Raw genomic sequence first — 19834 nt, forward strand, 5'->3', positions numbered from 1 at the left:
GTCTGGTGACAGGACGAGGGGGAATGGGCTAAAGTTGTGCCAGGGGAGATTTAGGTTGGATGTTAGGAAGAACTTCTTTATGGAAAGGGTTGTTAGGCATTGGAATGGGCTGCCCAGGGAAGTGGTGGAGTCACTATCCCTGGAGGTCTGTAAAAGATGTTTAGATGTAGAGCTTAGTGCTATGGTTTAGTGGAGGACTGGTTAGTGTTAGGTCAGAGGTTGGACTAGGTGATTTTGGAGGTCTCTTCCAACCTAGACGATTCTGTGATTCTATGAGTCTGTGAAAAGTACACTAGGGTACAGCATTTGTCAAAACATGTCAGGTTGTTGGCTCAGGGTAGCAAAAAGTGCAGCTTATCAGTCTCAGTGTGCACAAGAACAATCGAGTCTCCACCTGGTCAAAGAGCCTAGCCGTGGTGTCTCCACTCCACTCTATGCTCTGTACTGTTCCTTAGAGCTAGCACACCAGGTTTCCGCAGCACGACAGCATCTGAAGTTGGAAACCTAGGGAACGCTGAGGTAGTAGAACTACACCCTACCGTGAAAGCCTCTTCAATGCCGTACATTTTCTTTGAAATGTGAATGTTAGTTTTATTTTCCTAGTTACTTTAGGCAATTGCACCATACATACCAACTCTAGTATTTGTAAGTAGCAGAGTCAACTATTGTGGTTAATAATTGCTCCATGTTCATAAGTATGAGCTTGCAGTTTTCAGCATTCCTGTTCAAATCTCCATGCTATAATTCCTCTTTGAAGAAAAAGCTAATGCTTCAACACTTTTCTCAGCTGAAGATGTGTAAGATGAAATGAGGCAGTCAGGCCGTAACTAGAAGAATTTCAGCCCTTTTAAGGCAGCTACTGAATGAAAGTGTCTGATGAGAGAACAAATCCATTACAAAAAACTATTTCAAGAGCTTAGAAGGTGAACTATACCCTTTTGGTGGATAGATGACTCACTCAGAAGGTAACAGAACAAATTTACCTTGCAAAGATTAAGGCTCCTTCCCCACATTTTAAAAGCCAGCATCTTTTCTTAGTATCTTCTTTCTTCTTTTTAAATAGAACAAAATACAGTAAGGGTAATTTACCAAAAAGCTCAAAGAGCCACTAAACTTAACTACTAGAATAATTCTCAAAGAAACCCATCATTACAGAAGAACGTAACATGAAAACCTCAGATGCAGCAAACACTCCCTTCCCCTCACTCACCTGTTATTTGGGAATTCAGCTATAAAAATAAACTTGGTGCTTGCTTTGGAGGAAATGTTGCAGGTGGAAGAGGTTAACTCATTAAGATCCAGCAGAAAAATCTTTTTTTTTTTTTCAGTTATTTTGTTTTATTTCAAGGCTGAGGGACTCACATAAAAATGCATAAAGCACTGCTGATCTGAATGTGATGCTCCTAAAACCTTTGCGTTCTTTGTATACCAGGTGTTGACCTATTAGAAAGCAAAGCAGATAGGGATTACAAAGATCTGAATTGCCATTACTATTCTAATATGAAAGTTAGTAAAAGCCTTGAAGCCAATAGCTATGTCATGGTCTGAGAATATTTTTTTGCATTAATGTTCTCTATATGGAGACGATCTTGTGTGGAATGCCTTTAGTCTTGCTGTTAAGCATTAAGTACTGAGAGATCGTTTTTTCATCTTCCATGAATAAATGGCTTGACAGTCTTGATATTTGATCAGTGGTGATAATTACTAATATTTACATGCATGCGATTTACTGTGCTTTACTTCTAGGTAAACAAACATCATTTTATTTTCCAAAGGTCAGGCTTGTAGTAAGAACTGTGTATTTTTCTATTTGTTTTGCAAGACATGTAACAGCATTATGAAATGGGGAATTTCCAAGAATTAGTTAAAATAGCACACCTCTAATTTTTGGTATTAACTTCCTGTTTTTCTCTTACTAAAGTCAAAAAGGCTCTACTGAACGCCTATTTACCTCACTTCATAGTGAAAACTATGAAAAACTCATGGATTCCTTCTAGAAATCTCATCTCTCAACCTCCCTTTATATAAGTATTTCAGAAACACTGTCTAGGATTACTGACTTTTGGTATTATCCTCATTTGAAATTTATTTATCCTTCTGACCCTGTCTCATGAACAGGGATCTTTGTAATCCAGAAAGCCCAAAACTTTTGATTTTAAACACTTTATTAAGAGATGTCTGCTCTTGGAACAGCAGGGGCAGATTACATAGCACCCTGTGCCATCTTTATTCATAACAGCTTTACTTGGAAGCTAGGGCTGGGACTAGAGCACAGTTCCCATTTCTGATTGTTTACGCTCTATTTTTTTTTTTTTTTTTTGGAAAAGCTCACATTGTCATGGTAGCAAAAGCACAGGTTGAGAGATAACGATAAAGAGACTAAAGTAAACTGACAGTGAGTATCTGAAGTACTGTCATCCTGCCATGCTTACAGTACTACATGACCAACTGGTGCTAACAGGGATCAGCAAACTATGACAGGCTGTGGTAGTTTCGTGTGAAGTTACATTGATTGCAACAATATTTTAACAGTAATAAATCTCATCATGGACTCCTAGAATCCTGGAGTCATTCAGGTTGTAAGAGACCTTCAGGATCACCAAGTCCAACCATCACCTAACACTACCAAGCCCACCATTAAATAATGACCATGCCCATTAGTGCCACACTGACAAAACTCTTAATATCTCCAGGGATGAGGACTTTGCCATTCCCCTGATTAGTCTGTTCCAATGTAAAACTTTCCGTTTTTTTTCCTGATCTCCAATTTAAAACTCCCCTGGTGCAACCTGAGGCCATTTTCTTGCGTCCTATCACTTGTCACCTGAGAAAAAGCAACCAACACCCTCCTCACCACAACCTCCTTCCAGGTAGTTGTAGGGAGCGATGAGGTCTGCCTGCAGCTTTTTCATCTTGTTTCTCAAAATGTTTTGAAGTGTTCACAGATGCTGTCCAAACCCATGTTGCTCTCAAGTTTACCCGCAAAGGAAGGCCAGAAACTGAAACAGAGTGTAGGGAATACAGAAAGAACATGGTGAGAAACCGCTCCTGCTCCAACAGCATACCTGGCTGCTGCACTGCAAGAAGTCTTCTCCACCAACAAAGACGGGGGAAAAGGGCACAACCTCCCAAAACGAGGCATCATTTTGGCTTATCCCAGCACCTACGTGCACACGTGTTCAGGTGAATTAAGCCTACTGCTCTTTCTCAGGCACTGACACAGGAGAGAGCACCAGCAGGGCGCTTCAGATGCAGCGTGCTTTGGCGTGAATACCCACCAGGGGATGCCAAATTATATTTTCAAGGTCTTTTTGGTCAGATTTCTGGGTTGGTTGGCTTGCTTTGTGGTGTCGTGCCCCACCCCACAGAGACAGGGGGGCTTCCCAAAAGCGGATTTTTACCACAGACACCGAGAACCTGCGGCCCCGGGAGGGGTGCCCTGAGCTTGCCGCCGAGAGGGCGGCAAGGAGGCTCAGCCCTCACCCTCCGCCACACACCTGCAGGGAGGAAAACGAAGAGGGAGGGGAAGAAAGGGGAAGCGGCGCTTTCCTGGACAGCGCCTCAGGTGACGGCCGGCGCTGCGGTTTCGGCATGCAAAGCAGGAGCGGCGGCGGCGGCGCCCTTTCATCGCGTTTCCTCCCGTCACCTCAGCGAGCTCGAGGAACGGCCGCAGCAAGCGGCCATTTCCACCCCCCCACCCCCCTCCTTCCCGCCATTGCCCCTCAGCAGCCGCCATCTTCCCCCCTCCTCACCCCAAGGTGGGGGGGGGGGGGAGTAACGCAGCGCCGCGTCCCCTTTAAGCACCCCCTCCCCTCCCCCCTCCCGCCCCTTCACGTGGTGAGAGGGCAAGGGCGGGGATCCCGCGCTGCGTCACTTCCGTTCCTCTGGCGGCGCAGCCGAGCCCCGCGCGGAGCAGGACGTGAGTCTTGGGGTCCCCCCCCTCAGCGCCCCGCCGCCATTTTGTGCCCCCCCCTCGCCCCCCCTTCCCCGGTACCTCACTGACGGGGGCTCGGCGCCCCCCGGGGCGGCTCAGGGCGGCCATGCGGCGGCGCTTCCCCCTCCTCCCCCTTCTCCTCCGCCTCCTCCTCCTTTCCTCGAGTGCCCGCTGCGCCCCGCGGGAGGGCTGCCCCGGCGGGGAGCGGGCCGGGGGCGGGAGGAGGAGCTGGCGCTGAGGAGAAGCTGCCATGTTGGGGGGGCAACGAGGGAGGGAGGGAGAAAATGGCGGCAGGGAACCGCCCGGGTCTGTTACCCCCCCCCCCCCCCCCCCCTTCGCCCCCTGCAGTCTGCCCGCGGACGACCCCCGACCCTTTTTGTGTGTTTATTTTTTTTGGGCTGGTTTTGCTGTTTTTCGCCGCAGTCCCCTTTTGCCGCCCTTCCCTCCCGTCGCAGGGCAGGGGCTGGCCTTGCCCCTGCCCCCCCCCCCCCGCCTTTCCTCAAGCCTTCGCCCCCTGCCCCCGGGGGGCGAGGAGAGGCTGAGGGGAGGAAAATGGCGGCTGGGAGCCGCCTACCGGTGCTCCCAGCTCATCCCGGCCCCGCTTTCTTCTTTTCCCTGCCCTCAGCCCTCCCGTGGCCTGTCTCATTACGCCCTCCTTCAACCCACTGCTGCGGGGTTGCCTCGCCCTCTGCTTGCCAGCTTCTCCACAGGGGGTACCACCCCTCCCTCTCCATGGCTCTTTCCTCCAGTTTCCAGCCCCAGCCTTCCTCCATGTTGTCGCCCTCTCATCCTAATGCGGATTGCAACCTCTGTCTGTGGCCCCTGACCCTGGATTATCAGTCTCATTCTGCCCCTCCATTTTATGCCATTACTATGCTTGGCTTTGCCTTGTCCCGTTCCAGCTCTCCTCTGCCTCCATCCTGTAGCATGGTTTGTTAGCTCCCACGTACGGTGTTTCATTTCCAGCATTACGGCTTCCATCATTGTGCTCCAAGCTATTACGACAGAACTTGCCCCACTTTAGAACCGCATGGAGCCATTAGCATTATTCAGACTCCATTTTTACCTGTGTACGTGGTTTATTTGACCACAAGTTTATTTAAAAACACCCCTTTTCCTTTACTGAGATCTGCTTCTCTAATATTTTTTTTTTAAGTCTTCCATAGTTTGAGTTTTATATTTAATTTCTCTGTGATGTTTATTTTTATTCTGAAAGAGCTATTTGTTTGTCACAAAGAGTTTCTAGTAGCAGGCAAGATCTTCAGCTGCTATATCTAACCACATGTTTGCATAGTAAAGAGATGTAGAAACACACCTGGCAGTATGCATTCAAGGAAAATTGAATGTCCGCTTGTCTGGCAAATGAATAGACCATAATGACTGATGTGTTAAAGCTGCAGTTGAAATATTAATTGCAGTACTGTAATCCATTGTAACTAAGGTGTGTTTTCAGACTTCCCTATGACTGATGGGAGGCTCATCTTAATGTACTGTCATTATACAGCTCTTGCTGGCATATTCAGCTAGGCGAAATGCCTGTATAAGAATATAGATAATGCTCTGTCCTTAATAGTTGATGAATGTAGTATTGAGAATTCAAACTATAAGGATAGTAGTGTGCAGTATTTTTGAAAAAATTGTCCCTTTCTAAACAGTTTGGAAACTAAGACACTGCATTTAAGGCCATTGCAGCAAAAAGGGGAATAGGGAATGGTGTTTGTGATTGCATCAAGAGTTCATTAAAGCTTATATGAAAAGGCAGGAAAAATTAGGAGGGTTTTGAATAAGGTGAGGCTTTACAAACAGGTTTGAAGATTGCTTTCCAGATACAATGGGTTGTATTTGTTGTACAGTGTTCTCATGTTATCTTTCTCTTTGTAGAATGCCTAAGTCAAAGGAACTTGTGTCTTCAAGCTCATCTGCCAGTGATTCAGATAGTGAAGTTGACAAAAAGGTGAAAATTATATTCAGTTCATTACTACTGTAATAACTTATACGTGGTGAAGTGCATGTCATTCCATATGATTTGTTAGACACTTGAGGAAAAAAAAAACAGGGCTAGGGCTTGGGTAGTTAAGAGGTTTTTGCCTTGTGGTAAACTTTTTTCTTACGTTGCATTTTGCTTTATACAATATTTTCCATATGGTATATCTGGACACAAGCTTTCTGTAATTCTTGTTTTGTGGCAAGAGATAGGTTTTGGTATAAGCAGCCCCTTGTGGCAAGAATTTGGACTACTTTTGAGAGACAACCCCCCTCCTCTTTCATTCTGTTGTCTGGATATCTTGCAAGTCCAAAGTGAAAACCTCCACCTGTCTGGTTATCCCCCTACCACTTGCTTATCTTTTTTACATGTTCTTTTTCTGTTTCGGATTTTCTTTTACTATCTGCTAGTTTCTTACTTAAAAGCTGGGCCAACCTGAGTGTCTTTGAGCTGATTAATTTTTACATGTTAACTGCTTTTAAATGCATAAATCACATGTTCCGAGTTATTTTTATTTCATTTATAAGTTTTTGTTGGTGTACCAGTCATTATGATCAAAAACTGAGTACAACAGGGAATTACCTTTTTTAGAAACACTAGGTGGTAATGATGCATCAGGTCTTTTAATGTTGTATGTGAAAAAAAACAAGTTTGCTTTAATGAATTGATTCAAATGTGACTTAGTTGCAATAAGCAAATTAGGTATTCTGTCAAATAATAGTATCAGATAAAACGGTCAGGTGATGGCTTTTTGGTAGGGAAATGTATTCTTGAAAAGTCATACTCAAACTGTTTGCTTCAGTGGGTATAAGTCTTTTTTTTTCCTCTGACAACCTCCCATATTTGTTGCAACCATTTCTGTTTGAAAAAGGTTACCCACAATATGGTTCTAGCAGGTGAGACCAACTTCTGGTATTTCTGTATCACTGTTTTCTTGGTGGGAGGGAGGTCGGCTGGGAGAGTGTGCTTACCATATAAATATTGACAGAGTAACTTTGTAGCACCTGCAAGTAATCTAATTTACAGGTAATACCATCTGAATGTTTTAAAACCATTTATTGTGATATATAGACAGAGATGGGACACTGGTAATGAAGAAAAAAATGTTCCCCAGGTGGAGGTGACTTCCAGATCCTTTCTTCATAATCTCATTTTTAATTTTTCATTTTTTTTAGAAGTTGGTAGCTGTCCTGCATTTTTTGTTCATTTCAGAAGAAAGGAATGTGGAACTTCCATCAGACTTTATTTTTTTGATTAAAACTATTGAACTGATAATATTGCTGCGCAAAAATAGTAGGCTTTTTGAAATGTATTTTGATCTAACTCTCTTTAAAGCCAGAGTATTATTAAAAACTTCACTGGGAACAGAATTAAACTCATTTGGAGATTTTTTTGAAATTCCAGTCTAAATTGTACAGTATTGGAGGTCTGCCATTACAAAAGGAAGGTGATACAGTGTGTAGTAGTAGTTTGTAGCCTCTAATGGAAGCTTTGTTTGTAACTAAATGTTGCAAGGTGTGGTTCATGCATTTCTATTTTATTCTTGCTCCAAGGCAAAGCGGAAAAAGCAAGCAGCTCCAGAAAAGGCTGTGAAGAAACAAAAGACGGGTGAAAGTTCAAAAGGTGCCGCTTCTTCTAAGCAAAGCAGTAACAGAGATGAGAATATGTTTCAGGTAAAGTTGATGATTCTTTTAAAGCCTGGTTAAAGTAGCATGTTACATCATATTCAATATAAATTTTGAGGTGGTATGAATATGGTGGTAGTGTAGAGTCTAGTTTCTTGAAGCCCTGGTTAAAGAGTTGTGATGCTATGGTATAGATGAGGTACTCAAAAAGCATTTCCAGTAGAGGAAAAGAATCTGAGTTGTGGCAAGTGATCTATCCTGTTCCTCATGGTCTTTGTCCATGGTAACTTTCTAAGTAGTAATTTTGTCTTTAAATACAACACTCGTCATGAATAAACTGTACGTATTAAATCAGGACAGTCTCTGGGTGGAAATGTATTTTAACCAGGGCTCTTGAAAGAAAGGTTTTTGGAAGGCTAAGTATGGACTCTTCATTCCTATTTAACTAGGTCAATGGCATCTTGACTTTTGTCTTATAAGACAGTGTCTTGGAATAGGTTTTGCTTGTTTATTTTGTGATGCAGGTTTTTCTCACTGAACATTCAAAAAGAGTGTAAGATCATCTGAATGTAGATCTTTTTATTTGCAGCAAGATGCATTTATGAGCTCAAGGTGTGGTTCTGGGGTTAGCTGTAGCAGTAGCACTGTGTACTGCAATGGGAGAAAAATCTCAAGTTTTCTTCAGACAGAATCTTCTGTGAAGTTATTTTATTTGTGATTGCAACGGCATGCCAATTAGGAGCTCATTTTAGTAAACAAATCATTACCTTTTATTCCCTATTACCTGACACACGATCACCTCTCCTGTTTCCTCATTGGCTGAGTACTACAGGTTCACAAGCTACTTGATGCTCCGCTATACCATATCTGTACAATTTTCCTTTTTTCAACCCTTTTAATTTCTCCCTTTTTGCTTTTTCCTCCTTTTTTATGTTTTGAGAACTTGTGATTTTTGTCTTACTGTTCCCACACTGTTCATCCTGTTTTTCTCAAGTTTCCACCTTATTTTGGAACAGTGAGGCCTTCTACTGTCCACTTACCTACTTAGCATTTCTCCTTGTTATATGACTACACCTTTAAGTACAGAAAATTAGTTCTCTACTACAAAAACACAACTTAGTTTCTCATGTTTAAGGTGTGCAAGAATTTATGTAGCTTTGAATTACCTGTTCTAGGGGAGTGTGTCAAAAGTTAATAAATGTCTGTGTATAGGTAGCTTGTTAAGGGCAGGGAAAAACTTAAGAACCAGTGTACTAAATACAGTGAACTAAAGTTTGTGGAAGGGCATGGGAAGGATGTCTAATAAAATGGTCCCAATATTGGGTAAGGCAAAAGAAATGGCTTTTGGCTTTAGTTGTGCAAAGGAATATGGCAAAAAAAAAAAAAATCTCTTCAAGAAATAAGACCTGCATGACTGATTCTGTCATACAGGGCAGTTACTCTTAGTGTTATCAGTCCTTACATTGTTTATCATGCATAGTTGAAGAGAGGGCTTCAGCTGACAGCACCATATTAATCGCTGCCTGCCTTTCAGTTACTCAACAGCAAATATTTTTTAGATTGCTTATTCTGTTATGAGAAGCATTGTGGTTTTTTTATGCTACATCAGCCTAATGTGCATTAACTGAGGTGTAACTGATTCAGTGTAGAAATAGCATTGCTGGTCAATGGTTACTTCCTCTCTCTCCCCTCTACCCATGATAGCATGCTAGAAGCTCCAGCTGCATTTTAATTTTTTTAGGTACTTTTTTTTTTTTTTTTTCTGGGGATATTAATACTGCAAACCTCTTTTCTGTTTCCTTGTGACAGTAAAATTGATGTGCAAGTGAATTCGCACAGATGTGGCTTGAACCGATACTGATAGAAATCGGTCAGTGAAGCATTCACAGGATGGTCAGAAGTTTTATAATATCCATATTGTGTGTAGGAGTGGCAGCAAATGATGAGAAGCTTAGTGACTTAATGTACCAAACCTCAGGCTGTGTTCTGGAAGTATACAGGTTCACTTAATGTAGAGCTCTTCGTGACTGCTGTACTCAGAAGATTCAGCGTTTTTGTCAAGGTCTAGGTATTTTTCTTTTAAAGCAGATGTTGGTGTAACTCTTCTTGAAGCTCATTAAGAGGAGAATTAATCTAAGTAGTAGAGAATTATTTCAGTATGAGACCAAATGTATCTTATTTGCATGTCATGGCCTTTTTTAGGCTTTATAGGTAGCCTAGCATACGTTGGAATTTGTTAAAAGGGTGGTTTGGGCACAACTGAAGTGCAGAAGTTTATCTTGTTCCAATTTGTGATGTACTGCTAGAGGTCCTAAGGAGAAGCATCGATCATGTTAATGTGGAAGGGCTTAGTGTTCATGCAGTAGATTCCTATCTGTTGCTTCAAGCCCATGTAAGCTCTGCATCGTGTGCTTTGGTTAGTTTGAGAAAAATCCTGTCTTCTGCCTATGCCTGATTTGGATAAGGTTTGTTATTGCTGTCTGGATACAGTATTAATGACAGTCCAGAATGGAGCCACACTACACAAGGTATTTCACAGAATTTGTTATTTCAGTTCGTGCGAAAAGAACTTTGCCCCCGCTCTCTCTCATTTTAGAAAGTTAAGTTGTATGTACTTTTTGACTTGTGAGAAATAATTTCATCAGCTTCACAGTGTAAAGTCTTTATTTATCATAGGTCCATGAAGATAAATAAACAAGCTTGTGATGCTCTCTAGAGGTGATTGATCATGGAAATAATGAATAGTGTTGCATAGGTAACCACCTCAGTTTCAGAATTAACATTCTGAACCAATTTGTCCTGCAGAGCTCAGCTGTTTACAGAACCTTGCATTCTAGGGGTTTGCATTATCTTACTGTGCTCCTTCTAACACTATACATACAGTTACCAGCTACGATAGAAGGCTGACTTTTGGCAATTCCTACTTTCATGGTGTGTATGCAGTTTAAAAGCAACTGGCAATTTAGGGGGAAAATGTAGATAAATATACTCAGTGAAACTCATTCAGGAAGTCAGATAAGTGTATTTGAAAGTAACCTAAGCATTTCAGTGCATTTTATTCTAAGTAATGGAAACCTGGAAATAGTATCTTTGACTTAATATAATAGTGTATCTAAAGAGTTGTGATATTTAATAAAAAAAAGCATATTAGCTTGTGTGTGAAAGTTGAGCAGCATTAACTGCCCTGTGTTAAAGCAATACAACCCTTGGAACACTACAGTGATTATAGTGTTATATCTAGTGAAGTTATTCCAGTACTGTCAGCTGCTGTGTGAAAAAAAATATTCCGAAATGACTTGGTGCCAGAATTACAGGTATCGCGACCTTAAGAAAAATCAAATTACTTAGGTAAACATAAGTTTTGGTTGATTTTAACATTTGTTGCTAATTAGAACTGTATGTTAGAAACCAGCATTAAAGCTTTTAGCAGTGAGAACTGTTTTGCATAGAGTTCAACTAAACATTCTGAATTTAATGTGAGCATTCAGAGGAAATGTAGGCAGAGGCATGAAACCTAAGAATTTCAGCACTTTTGTTTGGAACTGTTTCCAGTTAAGGTAGACTTAATGGCCAAATAATGCATGCTTTATACTCTTGCACCCATGTCTTACTGTAGTTGAATTAAGATATGTAGTCTTTATAATCCTAAACCCTTCTACTGTACTTGCATCTCTAATCTGCTGTATTGTTTTAGGATTTTATTTCTTAGAGCAAATCTGGAACTACCTGGCAATGCGCTAGTGGTCTTTGATAGACCTGGGATAAAAGATGTTCTGGAGTACTAGTACTTGGAGACCTAAGTCACTTGAAGTCGGTGAAGTGTTACAGTGTAAAACCAAGAAATGTTGTTTATGCAGACTACTTAGGCTATCCTTTGCCAGCAGTGCTGACAGATATGGCCATGTTACCAAGTTAAGTCTGAAAGAACTCAGCTGCTCTGACATCATAGCTTATTTTTGTGTTGTATTTGTAGTGCTGTGGAAGTATTTAATAAATCACAAAATACTATTAAGAAATGTAAGCTCATGTTCGTTTTAAGGGCTACTTTGAAGTAAGAAAAAAGCTTCATGCTTATGGCATATAAAGATTTTCCAGTTTTTTTTAAATAAATTTTGGAGATAATTGAACAGGGTCTGCATAAGAAGAAAAATGTCTTTAACCAAACATAACACACTTGTTTATATCTATTTTATGAAGTAACAGCTTAGACTTAAACATTCGTGGATGACTTTAACTGATATAAGAGTTCATGTTTTCTGGTCAGGCTTGAAGCTTGTAAGATGTGTTTTATCCCCTGTTAAATTATGTTTGTGCAAGATGCATCAATTAGGGAAATTTGATATTCTTAATAAAGCTGTTTTACTTTTTCTGTTTTAATATTTGCTTTAGGATGTGTTCTTTGTTCAGAAGCTGTATCCAGAAAGTACATACAGAACCCTTAAGTGTTTCTTAAATTAATTGCTTCATTTTCATTATCTAGTTTCTGATTCTCAAATTCACATACATTGAATTGATGTGAATAAATATGTCGTCAAATGTGGGAAAAAATTAATAAGCCTAAATGTATAGTGTGGTGCAGTATGCTATGCTTCCCCATCTGCTCTCAACCCCCACCCCCAAAAAAAAGAAAAAGGCCTCAAAGTTCAGTTAAGTTGTTGTGGTACAGAAATTCCCAAAGCATCACTTTTAATGAAGATAATTTCACGCCGTGGTACATGCTGGCAAACTTTGAAAGTTTTGATTTTTTGCAACATCTGGTGACAATTGAGAAATTTTTGCCCTCTGTTCCAATGAAGTACCAAGCAGATTTGAAAACAGATGTGGGGCCACTTGGTCGTTTCCTTTCATTTTCCATCTGTATTTGCTTTGTTTTAAACAAGCTAACCAAATATCACTAAGACTCCTCTAGAAATTGTGCTGTTCTTGTGTGAATATCTAAGCGGTTTTTTTTGGGTTGTTCTAAAATTTAATTTTGGTAATAGAGCTGCCTCTTTCTTTGTTCACAACTGCTGCTAACAAAGATGGTTATAGTATAGGTAATAATAAAATAAAAGGAAATTAGTGGGTTTTGTAAGAATTCAATTTGATAAGAATATAGGTATTTCTATTCTATGAGAGCCTCTTCTGCAAAAAAAAAAAAAAGTATTTAATGCTTAACTGGTTTAAGTCCTTCATCCATTTATATTGTCATTACCTATTAGCCTACTGACTACTCCAGATTAAGCTCTTGATCTAGTTGTTTCTCTCATGTCTATAATAAGCTGCAGTGGGTAATGTCACATGTCTGAGTCAAATACTGTTAGGAAAAGTGGTGTAATATGTAAAATACCTAAAAGATCCTTCTATGTGTTTTGACAGATTGGCAAAATGAGGTATGTCAGTGTTCGTGACTTTAAAGGGAAAGTCTTAATTGATATTAGAGAATATTGGATGGATCAAGAAGGTGAAATGAAGCCAGGCAGAAAAGGTATCGTTCTGCTTCATCTTATTTTGTATTAAAACATTGTCTGCAATTTATTGAAAATGTGTACCAGATATTTATGCTTTGTTACTGCATGGCATTTTAAGAGTAATACTTTTGTTTTAACAGATGACTAGTTTTATCTGTACATTATTAACAAAAGTGAAGTGATTTTGTTGGCCTGAGTCAGTTTTTCTAAATGGATCCTGCATAATTTATGGAAACAAAGCATCGGGTACAAGCAAACTTATTATGGGAGCTGTAAAACTCACCATACTTTTTCTACCTTTTTCTACTTTAGTTGGAATACAATGTTAAATTATGCAAAACAATTGTGTTCTTTGTTTTTATCAAATTTCAAATTAAAATAATAGAAATGTTTCATGTGACAAATTTTTTTGGAAAAAATATTTTACTTGAGGTGAAAATACTTGAAGTGCTTGAGTTTTAGTACTTTGCGTCTGTCTAATCTGCAACACAACATAAGCCTTTAAGCCATTAGTTGCTTCTCCCATACCTAATTTTTATGTCATCCTTTCACTTAACTGGTTTTGGAACTTGGGCCACCTGCAGGATGAGGATGAGTTGATAGTTGCTTTCCTTAATGTCATTTGGTTGTTTAGAAAAGCTTACTTTACTCCTTTTTCACATTCTGCAAAGGAAAAAGGTGAGTGTGAAACATTCTGTTCTGAAGATCAAAGGCATTCATATTTTTATGATGTGTCCAGGAGCAGCACAGTGATGTTTGGAAAGCTTGAGAATTTCCAACATCTCATAGATAATCACTTATAGTAGGTTTGTATGATCAGAGTATTATAGGCACCTTACAGGAAAATTTATTTTTTTGGATGTGTTGCTGCTGTCTAACAAAAAAAAAAAAAAAAAAAAAAAAAAAACATGACTTTAGTGTTTAAAGACTAAACTGGTGTATTTTGAGGTGGAAATTAAAAGCACATCAATCAAAAGCTTGAGTGGGAAACAACAGTGAGACTTGGTGGGAAGGTGAAGTGATGGTCTACCTACATGATATAGATAGAAATGTTTATCATTGTGGCAAACAGGACTGGATTTTATTAGGATACCACTAATAATGTGATAGCATGAGGGTTTAATGTTCCAGTGATACATTTACGATCTGCTTACAAAGCTATGCTGCAAATGGTATAAACAATTGAAATTTTATAATAAAAAAGAAAAAAGTCTTAACAGTTAGGAATTGCTTTGTCAGATTATTTCAAATAGCAGTTCTAAATTCATGTCTGCGTACAGTTCATATAGTATGTTGTTCAGGGGCAACTTGATGACATTTGGTCCTCCAATAATGGTTAGCATGTCTGGCATAACTATTTTCAAAATAAATCTTCCACCTTAGGACGGGTGGGAGAACTGGCTAGAAAAGTGACAATGTGGAGTGTTTGCTGCTTAAAATAACAGTACTCTGGCAAAACAGTGGTGGTAGAAGAGGGAGGGAAAAAGGTGACGAGTCCCAAAGATGGAATTCATAGTTTCACCTGTTTTCAGGTCCTGCTCCACCTACAGTGAGAAAGCAATGAATGAAGCCTGATCACTGAGGGGGGAAAAAGGGGGTAAATAGTAGAAGAGCCTGGCTGAAGAGAGTGAGAGGTAGGCCTGTGAGTCTGTACTTATATAGAGTGGGCATAAAGATTAATAGTGGAAGAAGGAGGAGGCTACTACATGAAAGAAAACATGCCTGGACTGAAGCTTGAGGAAGTAAAAACTCAGAACTGAGGAGATGGTTTCTGGGGTACTGAGTGATTATTGATTGAATGTCACAAGAATCTGTAGTGATATTGAAGTTTAAAAATAATAACCAAAAAAAAAAACAACCTTTCATGTTAGTTTGTGAATCCTAGGGAATAGGATAGAGTTTCTGTAAAATGTTACTGATAGCATACATTATTCACAGTGGTTTAAGACATGCCCCTCCCCCCACCCCCCATTTTTTTCTTCACAAGAGAAGAAAAACAGACTTATAGTACATCAAAAATACTTAGTTCAGTCTACAGAGGTATTTGGCTTTTAGCAGCCAACCTAAATAGGATTGGTTTCCCATCTCATCCAGTTTTGTGCCGCCTCCTATCAGGGCGATAGGTCTCTTTCCCTTTCTGCGTTTCACAAAGTACTTGTGAATGAATTTTGTATTGTACCCATTTTCTTTGTAAGGTAAACCTGCCCAGACCAGGGCTGAAAGTCTAAACTAAAGGGTTCCAAGTAAGTAGTTTAACCATGCAGCTGAGACTTGTTAGTAGTACACGTGATGTAGTCCAAGCATTAATAGTTGTGACAGTCTTTGTGTATGAAATCAATCTTGGTTGTAAGTATGCAAGATGCTGATGACAATTCTCTTTTTGTACTAAGTATTTGTTTTTAATTATTTCAGGTATTTCTTTAAATCCAGAACAGTGGAATCAACTGAAGGAACAGATTTCTGATATTGATGATGCAGTAAGAAAACTGTAAAGACAGCCATACAGAAATCTTTATCACTTTTGTTGGTTTAAGCGGTCTTTATACATTGGCTTTTGTTTTCTAAAATATTGTTTTCGAAGCTATTGTATATTTGGATTGCAAAACAATTTGTAAGATGGATACTTTTTTTATGTGCATTAAAAGTGTATTCTGAGTGAGGCTATTTGTGTATACTTTACTAAAAAGAACTGTGTTGCTTTCACCTCATGGTGTAAAATAAACAAATTGAGTAATATGTAAAGCATAGTTGTTATGGCCTTTTGATTGAAGGTGTTTGTTGATAAGGCCACCTATTGGCTTTAGCCTTTGTTTCAGTTTAGTTTACAGTTTGTTTTCTAAGGAGATTTAAAAAATGTCTCCATTTACATTTTTTTTTGTTTCATACCCTTTGGTATTGCCCTCAGCTTTCTGCTTTAAAACTTGATACAAACAGTGAATACCTGGTAAAAACACATTTTTGTAGATAATTTTAAATACTGTATTTGCTAATTTTCCCTATTTATTCAGATGTAAACAGTCCTGAGTATATAGACTTTTTTGCATTATTTGCATGGAGTGTTATGCTAAGCAGTAACACTTGAACATCACCCACACAGTCTGTTCCCATTTTTATATAGCTTGCTTGACTTAGAAAATACAATTAGCCTTTATTCATGGACTCTAGATTCTAGAATGTGATGCATAAACTTTTACAGTATTACATATATATCTAAGAGTAAGGTAGGTTTAAAAGCTCCAAACTTTGTTATTATTTAGGCACACTTTTCAATCTTTGCATTAAATTCTTCAACACATACTGAATTATTCCATATAAAATAGCAGTTAACCTGCTTTTGTAGGGCTTTTGTTTGAGAGCACTGTTTAAACAATAGTGCTTAAAATAGGCTGTAACACAGGTTAAATGGTCATACAGGGTTAAAATTGCTTCAGCCAGACTATCATGCTTTTGCCCTGACCACCCTGCCTGACCAAACCATTTGGCTTGCCTTGTGTGGCTTACATGGTTCTTATAACTGGTTCTTCTTTTGTACAGGAGGTACGTAGTGTTTACAGTGGAGCACTGGTACCTAGTGGATCCACAAGTAATGAACTCTGCTTGTCTACCAGTGTACATTCTGAGAAGCCTCTGTCCAGTGGAAGTTCTATTAGACTAGATGTTGTTTTAGCTGCAGGGAGATCTTGGTAGGCATCATGAGGCTATGGAAAGAAGAAGGATGGATATGTTCAAGTAGGACTTACAGAGCGAATGAGCACTCAAGTAGAGAAACGGCTAAAGCTCAGAGTTAGCTGACATAATAACTACAGTGAAGAAGCTTAACATTAGCAGAATTGGAGAAGAGTTCATTTTAAGAGTTCATGATTAATAGAAGGAAGAAGATGAAAACTTCGTGAAAACTGTCATTTCAAGACTTTGTGGTACTATGTAGTGAATGTACAATTTATTGGTTCAGCTGTAACTTTCCCATTTGGTAAATTTAAATGTTTTTAAATTTTGTATAGATAAACAGGATTCACTGTTTAACTGTGGGATATTTTAATATAATTGCTTATATTGCAGACATACTTGGAAGTCCTGTTCTGCTAAGTGCCATACACAGACTGTTCCTGTGCTGTGGAGTTTTATAATTCAATACAAATGGTATATGAATGGTGAGGGGAGGTGACCTCATCAAATTAAGTATAGATCATTTAACTTAAATACTGTGTTAGATAATTTCATCTACTATTTGACTTAGGGGTTCTTGAGATAGTTCAAAGTTAAGATCTTGTTTTGTGTAGCTCAGGAAATGTTTCAGAGCTATGAAAAAGTTGAATAGAAGAGGAAGAGATGTGTTGTGGTAGCAGACATGTTTTTGGGCACAACTTCAAGTGGTGTGTAGGGACACTTGGACCAAACAGTATAAACGAAATATCTGCTAAAATTTCTCAGATTAGTAGATCAGTGAATCAAATAAATTGCTGTAGATCATTACTGACAGTTTCTAGGACTCTTTTTATTTGGAGCGTGTATTTTGCATTTTTTTCTTTAAATCTGACTGCAACCAGATTTCAACTTTTTACCTCAAAACTTCCATGTGGCTCCTTTAAAGTGCGTAAGTGCATGATTATCATAAGAATAGGAACATTATCCTCACTTAGATTACTGTGATAGTAGGTCATTGGATGGGAGTTGTATATTAGAGTACAATATAATTGTGTTCAGGAAGGTGGAAAATTAAATTCATTCGTTTTGGGAGGGTAAGTGGAAGAAGTTTTTCCTGTAGTGATTACATCTATTGTGGAAACTGATGGTAGAGATGTTCAGATAAATTAGTATTTGTTAATCAAGAGCTATTATTTCTTACAGATAACCTCCTTATTGAATTTGTGGAGATAAGTACTGGAGCTGTTTATCCCATTTTACTTGGTAAAATTTGGGGCCATTTGATTTTACTTAGCTTGTGTGTTTGGAAAATAGTTTTCCATCTGATGGGTATATATTCCTGCCTGTAACACTGATTGAAATAAATTTTATTTGCTCTGGTCATAACATCTGCATGTCCTACAAAAATGGTAACTAGATAAACTAGTTAGTTTCACAAATGAGCTCCAAACAGAACCTGAATTGTGAGGGAGTTCTTTGCACCTCAGCTGACTGATAGTTAGTTGACATAAATTTGACACATTCAGTGTTATTTTGAAATTAATGGTTGTGATTTGTCATGTGTTGTCTATGGCTGTAGTTTTTCTAATTTGAGAGAAGAAATTTTTTTTTTTTTGGATACAGATTATTTTCTTGCAGAAAAAATGGTAGTTAGGATATATGTACAAGTGTCCATGGAAGAAATCTGCATGTATGAAAAAGACTAGTATGAGATGAAAATAAACGCTGTTTGCTTTCCCACTGAAGTTGCAAAAGAAAGATGCATTTGGTTCTTAATATTTATGCAGGGCATATTAGCAATATGTTTTATAATTTATACCTACTATGGAGCATAGGGGGAAACATACATCAGAGTTAGATATGCCAAAGTACCATGTGTGCTCAATCAAACTGTTATGTATGATGTTGCTCTTACGTAGAGACGTTCATATTGAAATTAAACAAATGCAGTACTGAGTTTGATATTTCTGTTAAAGGAAATGCCCCAGTTACGTATTTCTTATGTGACTTGTTAGTAAAAAAAAAAATAAAAATAAATAAAATTGTAATTCTGGTAACTCAAATGTCATATTGTTAACATGTGGAATGTTTAATGTTTTGTTCTGGTGGTATCTATTACAGAGGCCACTGGAAATATGAGCCCTCCAACTGTAATTCTCTTAATGTTCAAATAAAAAGTAGTTAAATGGCATATGTGTAATAACAGTTTGAACACCTGGAAATAAATTAAGACTTCTGTTGACATAGTGTTATTTTTAATAGAAACTTAGCTGCACTATTTTTTTTCTTAAGTTGTTACGAAGAATGCTGTTTCTTGCAACTGTTGTAATTTGGAAATTTGAACAATTAATCATCTTGTACTTTGTCCGTGTTTGTGGGTGGTGGCCTCAGAAGGATAGAAGATTTAGTTTTTGGACAATTGTTTTTTACTCAGAGGTGTTGAGGCCCTGGCACAGGCTGCCTGGAGAAGCTGTGGCTGCCCCATTCCTGGCAGTGCTCAAGGCCAGGCTGCATGGGGCTGGGGGCAGCCTGGTCTGGTGGGAGGTGTCCCTGTCCATGGCAGGGGGCTGCAACTGGGTGATCTCTAAGGTCTCTTTCAACCCAAACCATTTTGTGATTTAGGATCTTTTAGGAAGGATGTTTGTTTTTTGAGTGCTTGTTGTGATTGATCTATAAGGAATGAATTTATCTGATTGTAGCCTTGAACCAAACAGATGCTTTAAAAGTAATTTTGATTAGCTCAGCACTACATAGCTACAGAAGCTATGGGTGTGGCTTAAAGGGAAGAAACACTGATTGGGGTTGACAGAAGATTCTCTGTTTATATGTTTCCCATTACTGCCTTCCCCTTATTGATAGGATCCATTTTTGACTATAGCTCTGGTGACGAGAGTATGGAAGAGCAATCTGATAGGCAATATTTTCCTGTTGTGAACCAAGTCCTTTTGTCCTGTGTTCTCAAGCTTACAAATGTAAGAGTGTGAAGATACCTGAGAACGAACTGAAATAAGTGGCACTTGGCTCAGTGATGTTTAAGATTCCCTGAAAAACTAATGCTCTTTTGTGAGCAGAGGCGACATACCATTAGTTTTGGTGATAATTTAAGGCTGAGAACTTGGTGATAGAACTGTTCCCTTGGTACGACACTTACTGCTTAATTTAGTCTTCATTGTACTTCCTTTCGGCTTTGAATGAA

General features: G+C 38.9%; 1 protein-coding gene and 1 long non-coding RNA gene across 2 annotated transcripts; one reads left to right on the forward strand and one right to left on the reverse strand.

Moving 5' to 3' along the window:
• Nucleotides 1-1377: 1377 nt before the first annotated feature.
• Nucleotides 1378-4058, reverse strand: LOC116500574. The gene is made up of 3 exons (XR_004254314.1): nt 3995-4058; nt 2855-2999; nt 1378-1440 (listed from the first exon to the last, which is right to left on the reverse strand). It is a non-coding gene; the product is annotated as an uncharacterized LOC116500574 (long non-coding RNA).
• On the forward strand, nt 3850-18880 carry SUB1 (SUB1 regulator of transcription). The gene is made up of 5 exons (XM_032205671.1): nt 3850-3919; nt 5816-5888; nt 7472-7591; nt 12902-13010; nt 15406-18880. The coding sequence occupies exons 2-5, from the start codon at nt 5817-5819 to the stop codon at nt 15483-15485; spliced, it is 381 nt and encodes a 126-aa protein (XP_032061562.1). The 5' UTR covers nt 3850-3919; nt 5816; the 3' UTR covers nt 15486-18880.
• The last annotated feature ends 954 nt before the right edge of the window (nt 18881-19834 follow it).

The sequence above is a fragment of the Aythya fuligula genome, chromosome Z, assembly GCF_009819795.1.
Source record: "Aythya fuligula isolate bAytFul2 chromosome Z, bAytFul2.pri, whole genome shotgun sequence".
Classification (NCBI taxonomy): Eukaryota; Metazoa; Chordata; class Aves; order Anseriformes; family Anatidae; genus Aythya; species Aythya fuligula.

What these genes read in the sequence shown, in the direction of transcription:
- SUB1 (XM_032205671.1), top strand. Translation starts at nt 5,817, where the DNA reads ATGCCTAAGTCAAAGGAACTTGTGTCTTCAAGCTCATCTGCCAGTGAT. An exon ending in ATAGTGAAGTTGACAAAAAG is followed by an intron (nt 5,889 to 7,471) that starts GTGAAAATTATA and finishes TCTTGCTCCAAG; the next exon opens with GCAAAGCGGAAAAAGCAAGC. An exon ending in AATGAAGCCAGGCAGAAAAG is followed by an intron (nt 13,011 to 15,405) that starts GTATCGTTCTGC and finishes TAATTATTTCAG; the next exon opens with GTATTTCTTTAAATCCAGAA.